The 16,377-nt window shown below is 37.3% G+C and overlaps 1 protein-coding gene across 1 annotated transcript in view; it reads left to right on the forward strand.

Annotated features, from left to right (window-relative positions):
• Positions 1 to 16,377, forward strand: part of LOC135103706 (uncharacterized) — a 171,429-nt gene that overhangs the window by 87,266 nt on the left and 67,786 nt on the right. The window contains exon 4 of the mRNA XM_064010303.1: positions 13,285 to 13,420. Coding sequence (XP_063866373.1) covers positions 13,285 to 13,420 — 136 coding nt within the window. The remainder of the gene's footprint in view (positions 1 to 13,284; positions 13,421 to 16,377) is intronic.

The raw sequence follows: 16,377 nt of genomic DNA on the forward strand, positions 1-16,377 counted from the left end.
TTCGGTTTGTAACTTATCTCCGCAATGTTACACCTCACTAGCCTGTACCGTTATTTCCATTATTACTCTTCTCCACCTCCTTCCTTCCCTCCGCGGCTCGCTACGTACTCGAGTGGCGCCGCGCTGCATTAAGTATTTTTTTTTTTTTTTTTGTACAGTCTACGCAGTCAAAGCCTTACAGGAAACAGTTAGCTAAATACAGATTGAATTTTTGTATCTGTTAGTGAAGAACATGTACAGGAAACACAGCAATACAGTGGTTATTAAGTGCTATAATTAATTGTAATTAATCACTGGTTTGGGGATTAATTATCTTTCTTTTATTCCTCAGTTATTTAAGATTAATGCTATTAGAACTCTCTTACATCTTTGCTACAGTCTCTCCTCAAATTGTTTACGTTTGACCATAAGATATACTTTTTTAAGGACTTTTCCATAATAACGGGTTTCCCCTAAGCATCTCCAATAATACTGCCTATTACTTTCTAAACAGCAAATTTAATAAGCCTTCCTCTAATGACACCCAGATGACACCCAAGAAATACATAGAATTACCTTACTATGTCCACCTTAGTTATGCTATTAAAAAAAAAAAGAGGACTCCATGACACTAAATTCATTTTCATCTTCACCATTAACTTTTCTGTTGCCTTTTTCTTTAAATTTAAAGATGGTGTCCCTATTGGACTCATCTCCAACATCATTTATGAATTTAATTGTTCGAGTTATAAGACTTGATATATTGGAGAAACCAAGAGGAATCTAACACATTGAATTATTGAGCATAAAGGTAATTTGACACATACACAAAAACAATTATGGTCTGACCATTTTAAATTGGCGTTTAGGTGTGGTCCTTTCCGGGGGTTCCCGGCTTGCGATTCTGCCACACTTATACCAAGTCGCACCTGATGTCAGGTACTTCCTACTTCAAAATTAAATGGTGTTGTAATATATATACACTGTAATGCTCTAAAAAAAAAAGGTAATTTATGTTTATTTTTTTAATGATACGTGTTTTTTTTTTTTTTTTTTTTTTTTTTTTGCAAACCACAATAATCGGCAGTGTTGTAAGAGTTGACATATCAGAGAAACTAAGAGGATTCTAACACAAAGAATTAATAAACATAAAAGTAATTCGACATGTACACAGAAACAACTATGGTCTGACCATTTTCAATTGAGCGTTTAGACGTGTTCCTTTCTTCTAATACCCGGCCTTCAACGTTGCCACACTTATACCAAGACGCATCTCATGTCAAGGACTTCCTACCTCAGGATTAAATGTTGTTGTAGTATATATACACTGTACCGCTCTAAAAAAGGCAATTTAGTGTGATATATGTTTATTTTTAATGATTTTTTATTTATTTTTTTTATTTAGGAAGGACACTGGCCAAAGGCAACAAATATCCAATAAAAAAAAAGACCACTGAAATGCCAGTCTCATAAAAGGGTCAAAGCAATGGTCAAAAATGGATGAATAAGTGTCTTGAAACCTCCCTCTTGAAGGAATTCAAGTCATAGGAAGGTGGAAATACAGAAGCAGGCAAGGAGTTCCAGAGTTTACCAGAGAAAGGGATGAATGATTGAGAGTACTGGTTAACTCTTGCGTTAGAGAGGTGGACAGAATAGGGTTGAGAGAAAGAAAAAGTCTTGTGCAACGAGACCGCGGGAGGAGGGGAGGCATGCAGTTAGCAAGATCAGAAGAGCAGTTAGCATGAAAATAGCGGTAGAAGACAGCTGCACATGCAACATTGCGGCGGTGAGAGAGAGGCTGAAGACAGTCAGTTAGAGGAGAGGAGTTGATGAGACGAAAAGCTTTTGATTCCACCCTGTCTAGAAGAGCAGTGTGAGTGGAACTCCCCCAGACATGTGAAGCATACTCCATACATGGACGGATAAGGCCCTTGTACAGAGTTAGCAGCTGGGGGGATGAGAAAAACTGGCGGAGACGTCTCAGAACACCTAACTTCATAGAAGCTGTTTTAGCTAGAGATGAGATGTGAAGTTTCCAGTTCAGATTATAAGTAAAGGACAGACCAAGGATGTTCAGTGTAGAAGAGGGGGACAGTTGAGTATCATTAAAGAAGAGGGGATAGTTGTCTGGAAGGTTGTGTCGAGTTGATAGATGGAGGAATTGAATTTTTAAGGCATTGAACAATACCAAGTTTGCTCTGCCCTAATGAGAAATTTTAGAAAGATCAGAAGTCAAGCGTTCTGTGGCTTCCCTGCGTGAAATATTTACCTCCTGAAGGGTTGGACGTCTATGAAAAGACGTGGAAAAGTGCAGGGTGGTATCATCAGCGTAGGAGTGGATAGGACAAGAAGTTTGGTTTAGAAGATCATTAATGAATAATAAGAAGAGAGTGGGTGACAGGACAGAACCCTGAGGAACACCACTGTTAATAGAATTAGGAGAACAGTGACCGTCTACCACAGCAGCAATAGAACGGTCAGAAAGGAAACTTGAGATGAAGTTACAGAGAGAAGGAGAGAAGCCATAGGAGCGTAGTTTGGAAATCAATGTTTTGTGCCAGACTCTATCAAAAGCTTTTGATATGTCCAAGACTACAGCAAAAGTTTCACCAAAATCTCTAAAAGAGGATGACCAAGACTCAGTAAGGAAAGCCAGAAGGTCACCAGTAGAGCGGCCGTGACGGAACCCATACTGGCGATCAGATAGAAGGTTGTGAAGTGATAGATGTTTAAGAATCTTCCTGTTGAGGATAGATTCAAAAACTTTAGATAGGCAGGAAATTAAAGCAATAGGACGGTAGTTTGAGGGATTAGAACGGTCACCCTTTTTAGGAACAGGCTGAATGTAGGCAAACTTCCAGCAAGAAGGAAAGGTAGATGTTGACAGACAGATCTGAAAGAGTTTGACTAGACAAGCTGCTAGCACGGAGGCACAGTTTCGGAGAACAATAGGAGGGACCCCATCAAGTCCATAAGCCTTCCGAGGGTTTAGGCCACCGAGGGCATGAAAAACATCATTGCGAAGAATTTTAATAGGTGGCATGAGGTAGTCAGAGGGTGGAGGAGAGGGAGGAACAAGCCCAGAATCGTCCAAGATAGAGATTTTAGCAAAAGTCTGAGCGAAGACTTCAGCTTTAGAAATAGATGTGATATCAGTGGTGCCATCTGCTTGAAACAGAGGAGGGAAAGAAGAAGAAACAAATTTATTGGAGATATTTTTGGCTAGATGCCAGAAGTCACGAGGGGAGTTAGGTCTTGAAAGAAAATGAGTGAGGAATGTACGCCTCCATGCCAGACACTATCACCTCTGTTATGTGCTTAGCACACAAAGACGGGTCTCTGACACGGAAGCAGTAGTCATTCCAAGGAAAATCAGCAAAATACCTCCTCAGGTCCCCCCAATTAGCAGAGGCAAAACGCCTGAGGCACCTTCGCTTAGGGGGATCCTGAGGAGGGATTGGAGCTATAGGACAAGATACAGATATGAGATTGTGATCGGAGGAGCCCAACAGAGAAGAAAGGGTGACAGCATAAGCAGGATTAGAGGTCAGGAAAAGGTCAAGAATGTTGGGCGTATCTCCAAGACTGTCAAGAATACGAGTAGGGTGTTGCACCAATTGCTCTAGGTCGTGGAGGATAGCAAAGTTATAGGCTAGTTCACCAGGATGGTCACTGAAGGGAGAGGAAAGCCAAAGCTGGTGGTGAACATTGAAGTCTCCAAGAATGGAGATCTCTGCAAAAGGGAAGAGAGTCAGAATGTGCTCCACTTTGGAAGTTAAGTAGTCAAAGATTTTCTTATAGTCAGAAAAGTTAGGTGAGAGGTATACAGCACAGATAAATTTAGTATGAGAGTGACTCTGTAGTCGTAGCCAGATGGTGGAAAACTTGGAAGATTCAAGAGCGTGGGCACGAGAGCAAGTTAAGTCACTACGCACATAAGCGCAGCATCCAGCTTTGGATCGAAAATGAGGATAGAGAAAGTAGGAGGGAACAGAAAAGGGGCTACTGTCCGTTGACTCAGACACCTGAGCTTCAGTGAGGAAAAGAAGATGAGGTTTAGAAGCGGAGAGGTGGTGTTCTACAGATTGAAAATTAGATCTTAGACCGCGAATGTTACAGAAGTTAGTGAAGAAAAAGTTGAGGGGATGTCAAGACACTTAGGGTCGTCGACAGAAAGGCAGTCCGACCTGGGGACATTTATGGTCCCCTCCCCAGATGGGGACTCCGAGGCTGGTGTAGGAGTCGCCATTATGATTTTTAAATTTTTGAGTGAAGGGTGTGTGTGTTATTAGATGCTTGTAGTTTTGTGTGGAGGAAGAGAGTTGTCTTTAGAGGGCAGGCTGTGACTGCCCCCTTGTCTTGTGAGACATAAAGGGAAACGTTCAGTGAGGTCACAGCTAGGTTTAATGATAAGTTCACAGCACCCCCTGAACAGTGCTTTAGACCTCACTGGGAGTAATTATCGTTTCGGGAGGTTTTTACTGCCTCCTCTTGGTTTGCTTTTTTTGCAAACACCACAATACTCGACAGAGTTTCCTCCAGGTGCTGTCACGTCTCCATAGGTGACCGAGTGACGTCACACGGTCAGAGTGACCGTGTTAATTCATGGTCACTTCCTCTCTCGTTGTCAGAGTATTTTTTCAATAATTTTCACCCAGGAAAACATGAAAGAAATGCCATTTAATGAACGAGGCCCGTATTTGAGAGATAAAAAATTACTCTTAAAGTCAAAGTTATTTTCAAAGTTGCTCCTACCTCGTCAGTTTGCTCCTAGAAGCGCTTTTAAAGTTTTTTTTTAGCTAAAATGTACGTACGAGGGTCGTTTACATAAACTCTATCCAAGCAGACTAAAAGAATATAAAGACGTTACTTGTGAATCGCCAGCTACTATCTTTAAGAAAGCACAAGATTAAGGAAAGGCACCGATAATGTGGAGGCAGGCAAATAAGGTACCCATCTTTAAGAAAAGAGATAAAACAGTAATGCTGAATTATAGACCTTTCACTTCAACTTCAATTGTATGTTAAGTAATGGAATCAGTAACTATGAGGAACACTGGTGATCATTTAGACAACAATAACTTGATAAGTCAGTCACAGTATGCCTTCACGAAGGGGAATTCATGCTTTATGAAATTACTGAGCTTTTATTGTAAAAGCACCAGATAATGAGGATAGTTATGGCATCTTATACCTGAACTTCAGTAAGGCGTCTGACAAGGTACCCAGTCAAAGACTAGAAAAAAAAAAAAAATGGGTCCATGGGAAAGATGGGAAGTTGTTAGGGTGGATAAAGCCATGGTTATGTGACAAGTGATAGTTATAATTAATGGCTCTAAATATGAGGGTTGTCAAATAATTAGTGGGGTGCAACAGGACCAGGGCCGTTATTATTCTATATATATATATATATATATATATATATATATATATATATATATATATATATATATATATATATATATATATATATATATATATATATATATATATATATATATCTTTTCCTAACCTATAATCCTGCTTATGTTGTTACCCTCTCTTCTCCGTTGGGCTCCTCCGATCACAATATCTTACCTGTATCTCGTCTTGCCACTCCAATCCCTCCTCAGTATCCCCCTAAGTGGAAGTGCTTCTGGCATTTTGCCTCTGCTAGTTGGGGGGACCTGAGGAGGTATTTAGCTGATTTTCCTTGGAATGACTACTGTTTCCGTGTCAGAGACCCGTTTATGTGTGCCGAGGGTGATAGTGTCTGGCATGGAGACGTACATTCCTCACTCTTTTTCTCGACCTAAACCTTCCAAACCTTGGTTCTCGTGCTATAATATGGAGGTTCCCCACATTAGACACTTGAGCATTCCATCACCAGAATCTCATGCACTTCATATTTCTGCTCGGAACCATGCCAATTCTGTTCTCCAACAAGCCAAAAACTCCTTCATTAATAGAAAGTGTCAAAATGACTTCTGGCACCTATCCAAAAAACATCTCCAATAACTTTGCTTCTTCTTCTTTCTCTCCTTTATTTCAACCAGATGGCACCACTGCTATCACATCTATCTCATAAGCTGAACTCTTCGCTGAAACCTTTGCTAAAAACTCTACCTTGGACGATTCAGGGCTTGTTCTTCCCTCTCCTCCACCCTCTTACTACTTCATGCTACCTATTAAAATTCTTCGCAATGATGTTTTTCATGACATCGCTGGCCTAAACCCTAGGCAGGCTTATGGACCTGATGGGGTCCTTCTTAGTGTTCTCCGAAACTGCGCCTCCGTGGTTGTACCTTACATAGTCAAACTCTTTCAACTCTGTCTGTCAATATCTACCTTTCTTTCTTGCTGGAAGTTTGGCTACATTCAGCCTTTTCCTAAAATGGGTGACCGTTCTAATCCCTCAAACTACCATCCTATTGCTTTAATTTCCAGTCTATCTAAAGTTCTTGAATCTATCCTCAACAGGAAGATTCTTAGACATCTAACACTTCACAGCCTCCTATCAGATCGCCAGTATAGGTTCCGTTAAGGCTGCTCTACTGGTGATCTGGCTTTCCTTACTGAGTCTTGGTCATCCACTTTTAGAGATTTTGGTGAAATTTTTGCTTTTGCCTTAGACATATCAAAAGCTTTTGATAGAGTTTGGCTCAAAACTTTGACTTCCAAACTACCCTCCTATGGCTTCTATTCTTCTCCCTGTAACTTCATCTCAAGTTTCCTTTCTGACCGTTGCTGTGATGTACGGTCACTGTTCTTCTCCTAAATCTATTAACAGTAGTATTCTTCAGGGTCCTGTTCTATCACCCACTCTTTTCCTATTATTCATCAATGATCTTCTAAACCAAAGTTTTTGTCTTATCCAGCCATACGCTGATAATACTACCCTGCACTTTCCCGTCTTTTCATAGACGTCCAACCCTCAAAGAAGTATCTCAAAACCTCAATTCCTCCACCTATTAACTCGAGACAACATTCCAGACAACTATCTCCTCTTCTTCAATGACACTCAATTGTCCCCTTCTTCTACAATAAACATCGTCGGTCTGTCCTTTTCTTATAATCTAAATTGGAAAATTTGATACTCTCCACCAATCAGAGACTACCTTTGGTTCATCAGCAAATAAGACAAGGTATAAAGTGGAGCGTATGCAGGCGTTGATATCTTTCTTATATGCTGTTTCTCTTGGTTCTGGTGCCTCACGCTTCCTGGTCTACTTTCCCTTTATACCGCTTTCTTTCCCTGTCCTCCACTCCCCTTTTATCTTATGCTGCCTTCAACCAATCGGTTTATGGTCTTCTTTTTGTTGTGTCCTGCGTAGGTTCTGAGGTTCTGCGTCCATTTTTATTATTTACTCGGTTCTCTCGGCATCAAGTGTGACTGCTTATTTTTTCCCTTCTTTATCCTTCTCCATCTCTTCTTTCTTCTTACTTATTCTATCATCTTTCCTCCCCCTTTATTTTTTTTCTTTCTTATTCTGGCTTCTTTCTTAATACATTATATACTGTGGTGTGGGGTCACCACAGGTAGATTAATCAGGTTGGATTCAGATGCCATCGCCTTGCAGGCAGACTTGGGTAAATTGAACGATTGGACAGATAGATGGCAAATACAGTTTAATGTTAACAAATGAAGAGTACTTAGCTTGGTTATGTAGAAAAAAAATAACGCGCAGTCTTTACACAATAGAGAAAAAATCCCTGGTAAGTTCAGAAAACGAACAAGATTTAAGAGTTAGAGCTACCTCTGACCTCCGTCTGAGAAAACAATGCATAGAGACCAGAAATAAAGCAAATTGGGCATTAGGATTAATTTATTTTCAGGAGTGTTAGAAATAGACGTCCCGAAGTAATATGAAAGTTTTATTTATCGCTAGCTAGTCAGACCTCATCTAGATTATGTTGTGCAGTTTTAGTTCCCATATTACCAAAATGATATAGGTTTCTTATAATCAGTACAAAGGAAAATGAGTAAATTGATATAGTGAATACAGCAAGACTGACGCAAGCAAAATGTTCAGAAACAGTTATTAGGATAAAACAAAGAGTCATAGATTGAAGCTTAATATATATATATATATATATATATATATATATATATATATATATATATATATATATATATATATATATATATATATATATATATAAAGGAATTGGTTCTCAAATAGAGTAGTAAATAAATGGAATGAACTCAGTTGTTACTACTGAGTCAAGAAGATTAGAGAAATTTGAGGATGGGGATGATAAGTGAAGATAGGACTGCCACGTGTAGGCCGGACCGCTTCTTACAGCTTTCCTTACTTTCTGATGTTCTTATAAGTTTCACAACTGAATCATCAAAATTATTGATATTTGCCCTTTTCGCGGATGACACCAATGTGATGCACTTAGGCTCCGACATTACTACTTTATCAAAGTAGTAATAAATTTTGATTGAGTACTATTGTATCCTTATGGGATTTTTCTTTCTTAAAAGATGTAAAGAACACACTAATTGGTATTTGCCGGCAATATACCTCGTAATGAAAATTTTAATATATGAATGTCATCAAGCATAAATTTTATGAAGTACCTAATATATATATATATATATATATATATATATATATATATATATATATATATATATATATATATATATATATATATATATATATATATATATATATATATATATATATATATATATATATATATATATATATATATATAAATCAAAGACTTGCACGGAAAGACCAGATCAACCATACTGAAGACAAACTCATTTACATACAGTGAAGTATTTACTAATAGAAGACACCCTCATAAAACTATAATATACATTATTCTACTCTTATTCTAATTTTTGTAATGTTATTTGCGGGAATAACTAATAAGATCTTACTCAATTCATTATCGTTGCTGTTGAAGAAGATAATTCGGAATATAGGAAAGTAAACCATTATGAGCACACTACTACATACATGAAGAAAAATGTAATTTAAAAATTGTACGAAATCAAATATGTATATAGGAATTTGCAAGCAACTTCGAAAAAAAAAAAAATGTAAAAATGACGCTTGGCTCTACGTATTCATAATATGTAGAAGTGTACAACCTACTGCAGTTTTTTGCCAGTTTTCGCCAGGCACGATATACCAAACCCAAACAATCACCCACCGGTCACCAACTTTGTCCTGACAGCACCATGATGCCAACAGCTTGCTGCGTTCATTAGTGTTCTTTGTGTAGTGGCCACAGATTTCCATGTGATAAGGAAAAAAAAAATGGCTGATCGCTATAGGAAGATACAAATGGGTTCCAGCACGGACAAACGTCGTGTGTAACGATCACTATGACTGAAGACACATAATTAATGATGAGTTCATTATCATTATCAAAATATTTTGTGATGCGTTAAGGCATCTGAGTTGACTCAGTAAACGACTGTCAGCTGTTACAGGTGTCGCTGTTAAGTATGTGCTGATGTCTGTCATCTATATGCAGCAGTAGTGCAACTTTGCAAACTCCTGTTCAAGCAGATGCTAAATCGTATACATATTTACATTTATCACGAAAGAAACTGTTGTTTTCCATGTATATTTTTGACTCTCATCGAGTTCCTTGGCACTATCCTTCATTAAAAGGGAATATACTTATATCATACAGTATACGAGTACAACATCAAAATATATAAAAGCCGTCTATGGACTTCATTAAGTCATAGACTTTATTAACTTACTTATTTTCTCCGTATATATGTTTCTATTAAACAATGTTATAAGTAAGATATATCTATCATGCTCAATCATGAACTTCATGGTTGAGCATAATGTTATTATCAGGAAGTTTATAAATACAGAGAACTTTTAAACTGTTGAAAGACCATAAAATATGTTCTGCCACCTACGTAGCATGGCGGTCGACCCCGGGAAGTTTCTTATTAGTACAACACTCTACTCGTATTCCTGACCATCTTGGGAATACACCCAACATTCTTGACCATGTCCTAACCTCTAATGTTTCTGCGTATGTCGTCACTCTGTTATCACTCTTTTCCATTGTGCTCCTCCGATCAAGACCTCAAATCTGTCCTATCAACCCATTTTCTCCTCAGGATCCCCCAAAACATATGTGGCTCTGCAAATTGGAGCGTTCGCAATGGCTAAGAAAACTGCCATATTCACTGACTTATTTTTACACACACACACACACACACACACACACACGCACACACACACCGAAAAAAGAGAGAGAAAAAAAACATGCTGCTATATATATATATATATATATATATATATATATATATATATATATATATATATATATATATATATATATATATATATATATATATATATATATATATATATATATTAACGCACTACTCGTATATAGATGAAGTTCCGAGACACAACAGAGGTGAGCAGGGAAAGCATCCAGAGTTCTTTCTTTTCTTCACTTTATTACTTGCAACATTTGATCTTCATAGAAGGCATGTTCAGGCTAAAACATATAAATATATTTAGTACAGTATAATATATATATATATATATATATATATATATATATATATATATATATATATATATATATATATATATATATATATATATATATATATATATATATATATATATATATATATATATATATATCTTTAAAAATAAGATTTAAAAATAAGATTTAAAAATAACAAAGGGCACAAATTTCTTTATATTGTCCTTGTTTTTTTATTATTTCTTAAATTAATATATATATATATATATATATATATATATATATATATATATATATATATATATATATATATATATATATATATATATATATATATATATATATATATATTTTTTTTTTTTTTTTTTTTTTTTTTTTTTCTTTCTTTTTTTTTGCACTAGATATAATTCCATGTTTTAACCTGGAGATGCCTTTCTGAAGTTGAAACATCGCAAGTAATAAAGTGAAGGAAAGAAAGAACTTTGGATGTTTTTTTCCTGCTCTCTCTCTCTCTCTCTCTCTCTCTCTCTCTCTCTCTCTCTCTCTCTCTCTCTCTCTCTCTCTCTCTCTCTCTCTCTCTCTCTCTCTCTCTCTCTCTCTCTCTCTCTTATGTAGCAGGGACACTGACCAAAGGCAACAAAAAACCAATAAATAAAAAGAGCTCACTGAGATGCCATATCCCATAAAAGGGTCCAAAGCGGAAGTCAAAAATTGAAGGATAAGTGCCTTGAAACCTCCCTCTTGAAGGAATTCGTCATAGGAAGATGGAAATAGAGAAGCAGGTAGGGAGTTCCAGAGTTTACCAGAGAAAGGGATGCATGATTGGGAATACTGGTTAACTCTTTTATTAGAGAGGTGGACAGCATAGGGGTAAGAGAAAGAAGAAAGTCTTGTGCAACAAGGCCGCGGGAGGAGGGGAGGCATGCAGTTAGCAAGATCAGAAGAGCAGTTAGCATGAAAATAGCAGTAGAAGACAGCTAGCGATCCAACACTGCGGCGATGAGAGAGAGGCTGAAGACAGCTAGAGAAGAGGAGTTGATGAGACGAAAAGCTTTTGATTCAACCCTGTATAAAAGAGCGTTATGAGCGGAACCGCCCAGACATGCGAAGCACACTCCATACATGGACGGATAAGGCCCTTGTACAGAGTTAACAGGTTAGGGGGGTGGTGAGAAAAACTGGCGGAGACGTCTCAGAACACCCAACTTCATAGAAGCTGTTTTAGCTAGAGATAAGATGTGAAGTTTCCAGTTCAGATTATAAGTAAAGGACAGACCGAAGATTTTTCAGTGTAGAAGAGGGGGACAGTTTGAGTGTCATTGAAGAAAAGGGGATATTTGTCTGGAAGGTTGTGTCGAGATGATAAATGGAGGAATTGAGTTTTTGAGGGATTGAACAATATCAAGTTTGCTCTGCCCCAATCAGATATTTTAGAAAGATGAGAAGTCAGGCGCTCTGTGGCTTCCCTGCGTGAAATGTTTACTTCCTGAAGTGTTGGACGTCTATGGAGAGACGTGGAAAAGTGCAGGGTTGTATTATCAGCGTAGTGGAGTGGAGTGGATAGGATAAGAAGTTTGGTTTAGAAGGTCATTGATGAAAAATAAGAAGAGAGTGGGTGACAGGACAGAGCTCTGAGGAACACCACTGTTAATAGATTTAGAAGAACAGTGACCATCTACCACAGCAGCAATATATATATATATATATATATATATATATATATATATATATATATATATATATATATATATATATATATATATATATATATATATATTTATTTATTTATTTCATTTGTGGTGTCACACCAAATAATAAAATATTTTGAACATTCTTATCCACCATCATCAAATGGAGATCAAGAAGTATGGAAAGAATACTACTCACAGTATCTTGGATTTGGGATATATCGTCACCTTGGGACGAGTGCTAATTTTTCCTCACCATATAAGTTTAATTTATTCATTTATATACAATTCAATAAGGCTTTAGAAATTCAGTTTAGTTCATTAATTTAAGTTATACAATTAAAATAATATTTTAGAAATCCTAGCACATATGAAAGAAAGAACCATGTCTTGATTCGAAATCTTAGCAGGACTTTGGTGAATATTGTTCGTTCATATTGTGTCTCCCAACCTCATCCCTGAGTTGCCGCTTGTCTATTTCTATCGTATTTCCCAATCTTTTCTCTGATCTGCCGCTTTCTTCTTTGAAAATACAACCCATTCTTTTACAACTTAGTCCTGCTTTCGTTACATGCTCGTGAGTCGCAACACATGTACAGACCGAAGTCTTATAATATCATTGCAAATTTGCATATCTCACCTCTTTTTTTTTTTCTTTTTCTTTTTCTTTAAGAACTCGATGTGTTTGCTACTGGGTGGCCCTTCCGTCTCGGCATGGTTTCGACCGTCACATTTTTTTTTTTTTTCATGATTTGCCAGATAAAACATTAGACCCTGTAGAAGCCAGTGGTTTCTACAATGTGGAAGTGTAAAAATGCTTCAACATAAATGTGTAACAGGAGCCTCTGCCATAATTTTCTCCATTGCTAGACTCAGAGAGGTCTTAAAGGATATCGTACCTTCAGCTTTTAGCTCGTCTCAATCACTATCATCTTTAATTCTTATTTCCCTTTTCTTCCATGTAGTCCTTTATCTGCCTTGATTTCCTTTACCAGTTCTAGGAAGTCATTTTTTTATTTTGTCCTCTAAAATAAACATTCTGAAATCTGTTGAACCCACATTTGATCCCATACCACAAATTCAAGTGAAAACTAGAACACTTGTTTATAGTAATCTATACTTAAGTAGCATCTTTCTTTCTCCAGACAGACAAGAGCAACAGCAAGAAGCTGACATTGAAGGAAGTGTCGTTAAAAACTTCGGGAAAGTACAAATGTGAAGTATCTGCTGAAGCTCCATCCTTCCACACCGACTCGGGGACGGGACAGTTGCTGGTAGTGCGTGAGTATCATAAGTACGAGCATTTGTGTGTGTATGTGTGTAGCTACCCATTCATCTACATGATGTAGACTTATTATGGACTTAGCTACGACAAAATGACACACACACACACACACACACACACACACACACACACACACACACACACACACACACACACACACACACACACACACACACACACACACACACACACATCAACATCAAGGTTCCAGATTATTTACCACTGCATGCCACCTTCAATTGGTCAAGGAAGAACAATGGTTCCAAAAACTTTTTCATCTCATTACTCAATTCAACATGTCACATGCCTTGGACTTGTTACCCCTTTCACACAATGAAACAGCCGGTAAATGCTTACCATACTGCCCAGCGCGGTACACATATATACCTGTTTACGTCTACCTCGGCTGATGCTTACAGAGAAACTGTCAGTGTGAAATAATAGTAGAGCAGTGATTCCAATTTTAACTACATCCATGCACCCTTCTGGGAGCTTTTGAGACATTCATGTGCCTTCGCGCCTAGGGCGTTTTTTCTCTGGTTATAAGACCGATAATATATAAATTAAAGTATTGGGTCGCTATTTTAAACATAGGTAATTGTTATTAAGTCATAAATAATTATTATATAGGTGCTAAATGTATAACAAGATAAACTGTCACATCTCAAATCTGTGGGGTGTGAGTTGTAATACTTTAATTTCAATTTATATTAATTTCTTACATAGTAAACATCTTTTCCTGTTGTTCATTCATATAAATTGTCCCTATCATGTACATGTTACATAATATACAACGTTTTCTTGATATACAGAATTCTTCAATTTTTTTTTTTTTTGTCATCCTACCATTACTTAATTTTTTTTTTAATATAAAAATTATATATATATATATATATATATATATATATATATATATATATATATATATATATATATATATATATATATATATATATATATATATATATATATATATATATATATATATATATATATATATATATTATATTAACCCCATGGCATAATTTACCCTCAGTTTGGGAACCACTAGTCTAAAGTTTGGACAGACAAGAAAACAAGTTACTATCAACTATATTAAGACCATGCTGATGCACTTTCATTCATACTTCTGAGAGAGAGATACTGTGGTTTATCAGGTATCACGGTGGACGACCAACTGAACTGAAGCATCACGTCACCAACAACGACAGGGCAGCCTCGTGTAGGAAATACATGTTGAACAGACTCAGATCGTTGGAAGTCCCGCCAAATAAGTTAAACGTAGTATACACCGTCTTTATACTTCCCAGACACTTGAACGCCTCCTGAAATTGGTCTTCCTCTGAGAACTATGCATGTCATTAAAAGAAATAGCCTCCAGCCGTCTTGATCTCAAGAACGTCACACACACACACACACACACACACACACACACACACACCGCGTAGTTTAGTGGTTGTGTTGTGGTTGTGTTGAGGTTGTGTTGAAGGTTGTGTTGAGTTGATAAATGGAGGAATTGAGTTTCTGAGGCATTGAACAATACCAAGTTTCCTCTGTGCCAATCAGAAATTTTAGAATGATCACAAGTCAGGAGTTTTGTGGCTTCCCTGCGTGAAATGTTTACTTCCTGAAGGGTTGGAAGTCTATGAAAAGACGTGGAAAAGTGTAGGGTGGTATCATCAGCGTAGAAGTGAATAGGACAAGAAGTTTAGATTAGAATGTCATTGATGAATGATAAGAATAGAGTAGGTGACAGGACAGGATCCTGAGGAAGACCACTATTTATAGATTTAGGAGAAGAATAATGTCGTCTACCACAGTGGGAAACTTGAGATGAAGTTACAGAGAGAAGGATAGAAAGCTTAGGAGGGTAGTTGGGTAATCAAAACTGTGTGCCAGACTCTATCAAAATCTTTTGATATGTCCAAGACAACGGCAAAAGTGTCACCAAAATCTCTAAAAGAGGATGACCAAGACTCAGCCAGGAAAGCCAGAAGATCACTAGTAGAGCGTCCTTGACGGAACCCATACTAGCGATCAGATATATATATATATATATATATATATATATATATATATATATGGGAGGAATGAATGTAAATAACATAAGATATGCGGATGATACGGTATTAATTGCGGACACGGAAGAAAAATTACAAAGACTGGTGGATCGACTGGATAAGGAATGTAGGGGAGTTGGATTGAAGAATAACATCGGTAAAACAGACGTGATGGGAGTGACCAACAGAAAGAAACAATTGAGGATGAATGTGAATGTAGATGGACAGGCAGTAAAGCAAGTTAGATGATTCAGATACTTGGGAAGTTTGGTGGACGAAGATGGTAGAAGTAATGCGGAAATAAGATCAAGAACTGGAATGGGAAAAACTAATTTTGGACAAATGAGAAGAATACTGACAAGCAGGAATTTGAGCACTGGGATCCGGTTTAGAATTTTGAAGACTTATTTATGGTCAGTTATGTTATACGGTTGTGAAACCTTGACTGTTAGTAAGGAAATGAAAGAGACTGGAGGCAGCGGAGATATGGTTCATCAGAAGAACTATGAGGGTCCCGTGGGTGGCAAGAAGGACAAACCAGGAAGTGTTGCAGATGGCCGGCCCGACGAGGGAACTGATGACTACAGTGAAAATAAGACAGCTTGGGTATCTGGGGTATGTTTTGAGGGGGGATGGTCTTGAGAGAGACTCAAAACTGGAAACTTCACATTTCATCCGTTGTTAAAACAGCTTCTATGAAGTTAGGTGTTCTAAGTCGTCTCCACCAGTTTTTCTCACCTCCCCTCCCGTCCCAGCTGGTAACTATGTAAATGGGCCTTATCCGTCTATGGATGGAGTATGCTTCACATATCTACCTTTAGAAAGGTTGGAATTAAAAGCTTTTCGTCTTTTCAACTCCTCTCTTCTAACTGACTCTTTTTTAGCCTCTTTCT

Source organism: Scylla paramamosain, chromosome 9 (assembly GCF_035594125.1).
Source record: "Scylla paramamosain isolate STU-SP2022 chromosome 9, ASM3559412v1, whole genome shotgun sequence".
Lineage (NCBI taxonomy): Eukaryota > Metazoa > Arthropoda > Malacostraca > Decapoda > Portunidae > Scylla > Scylla paramamosain.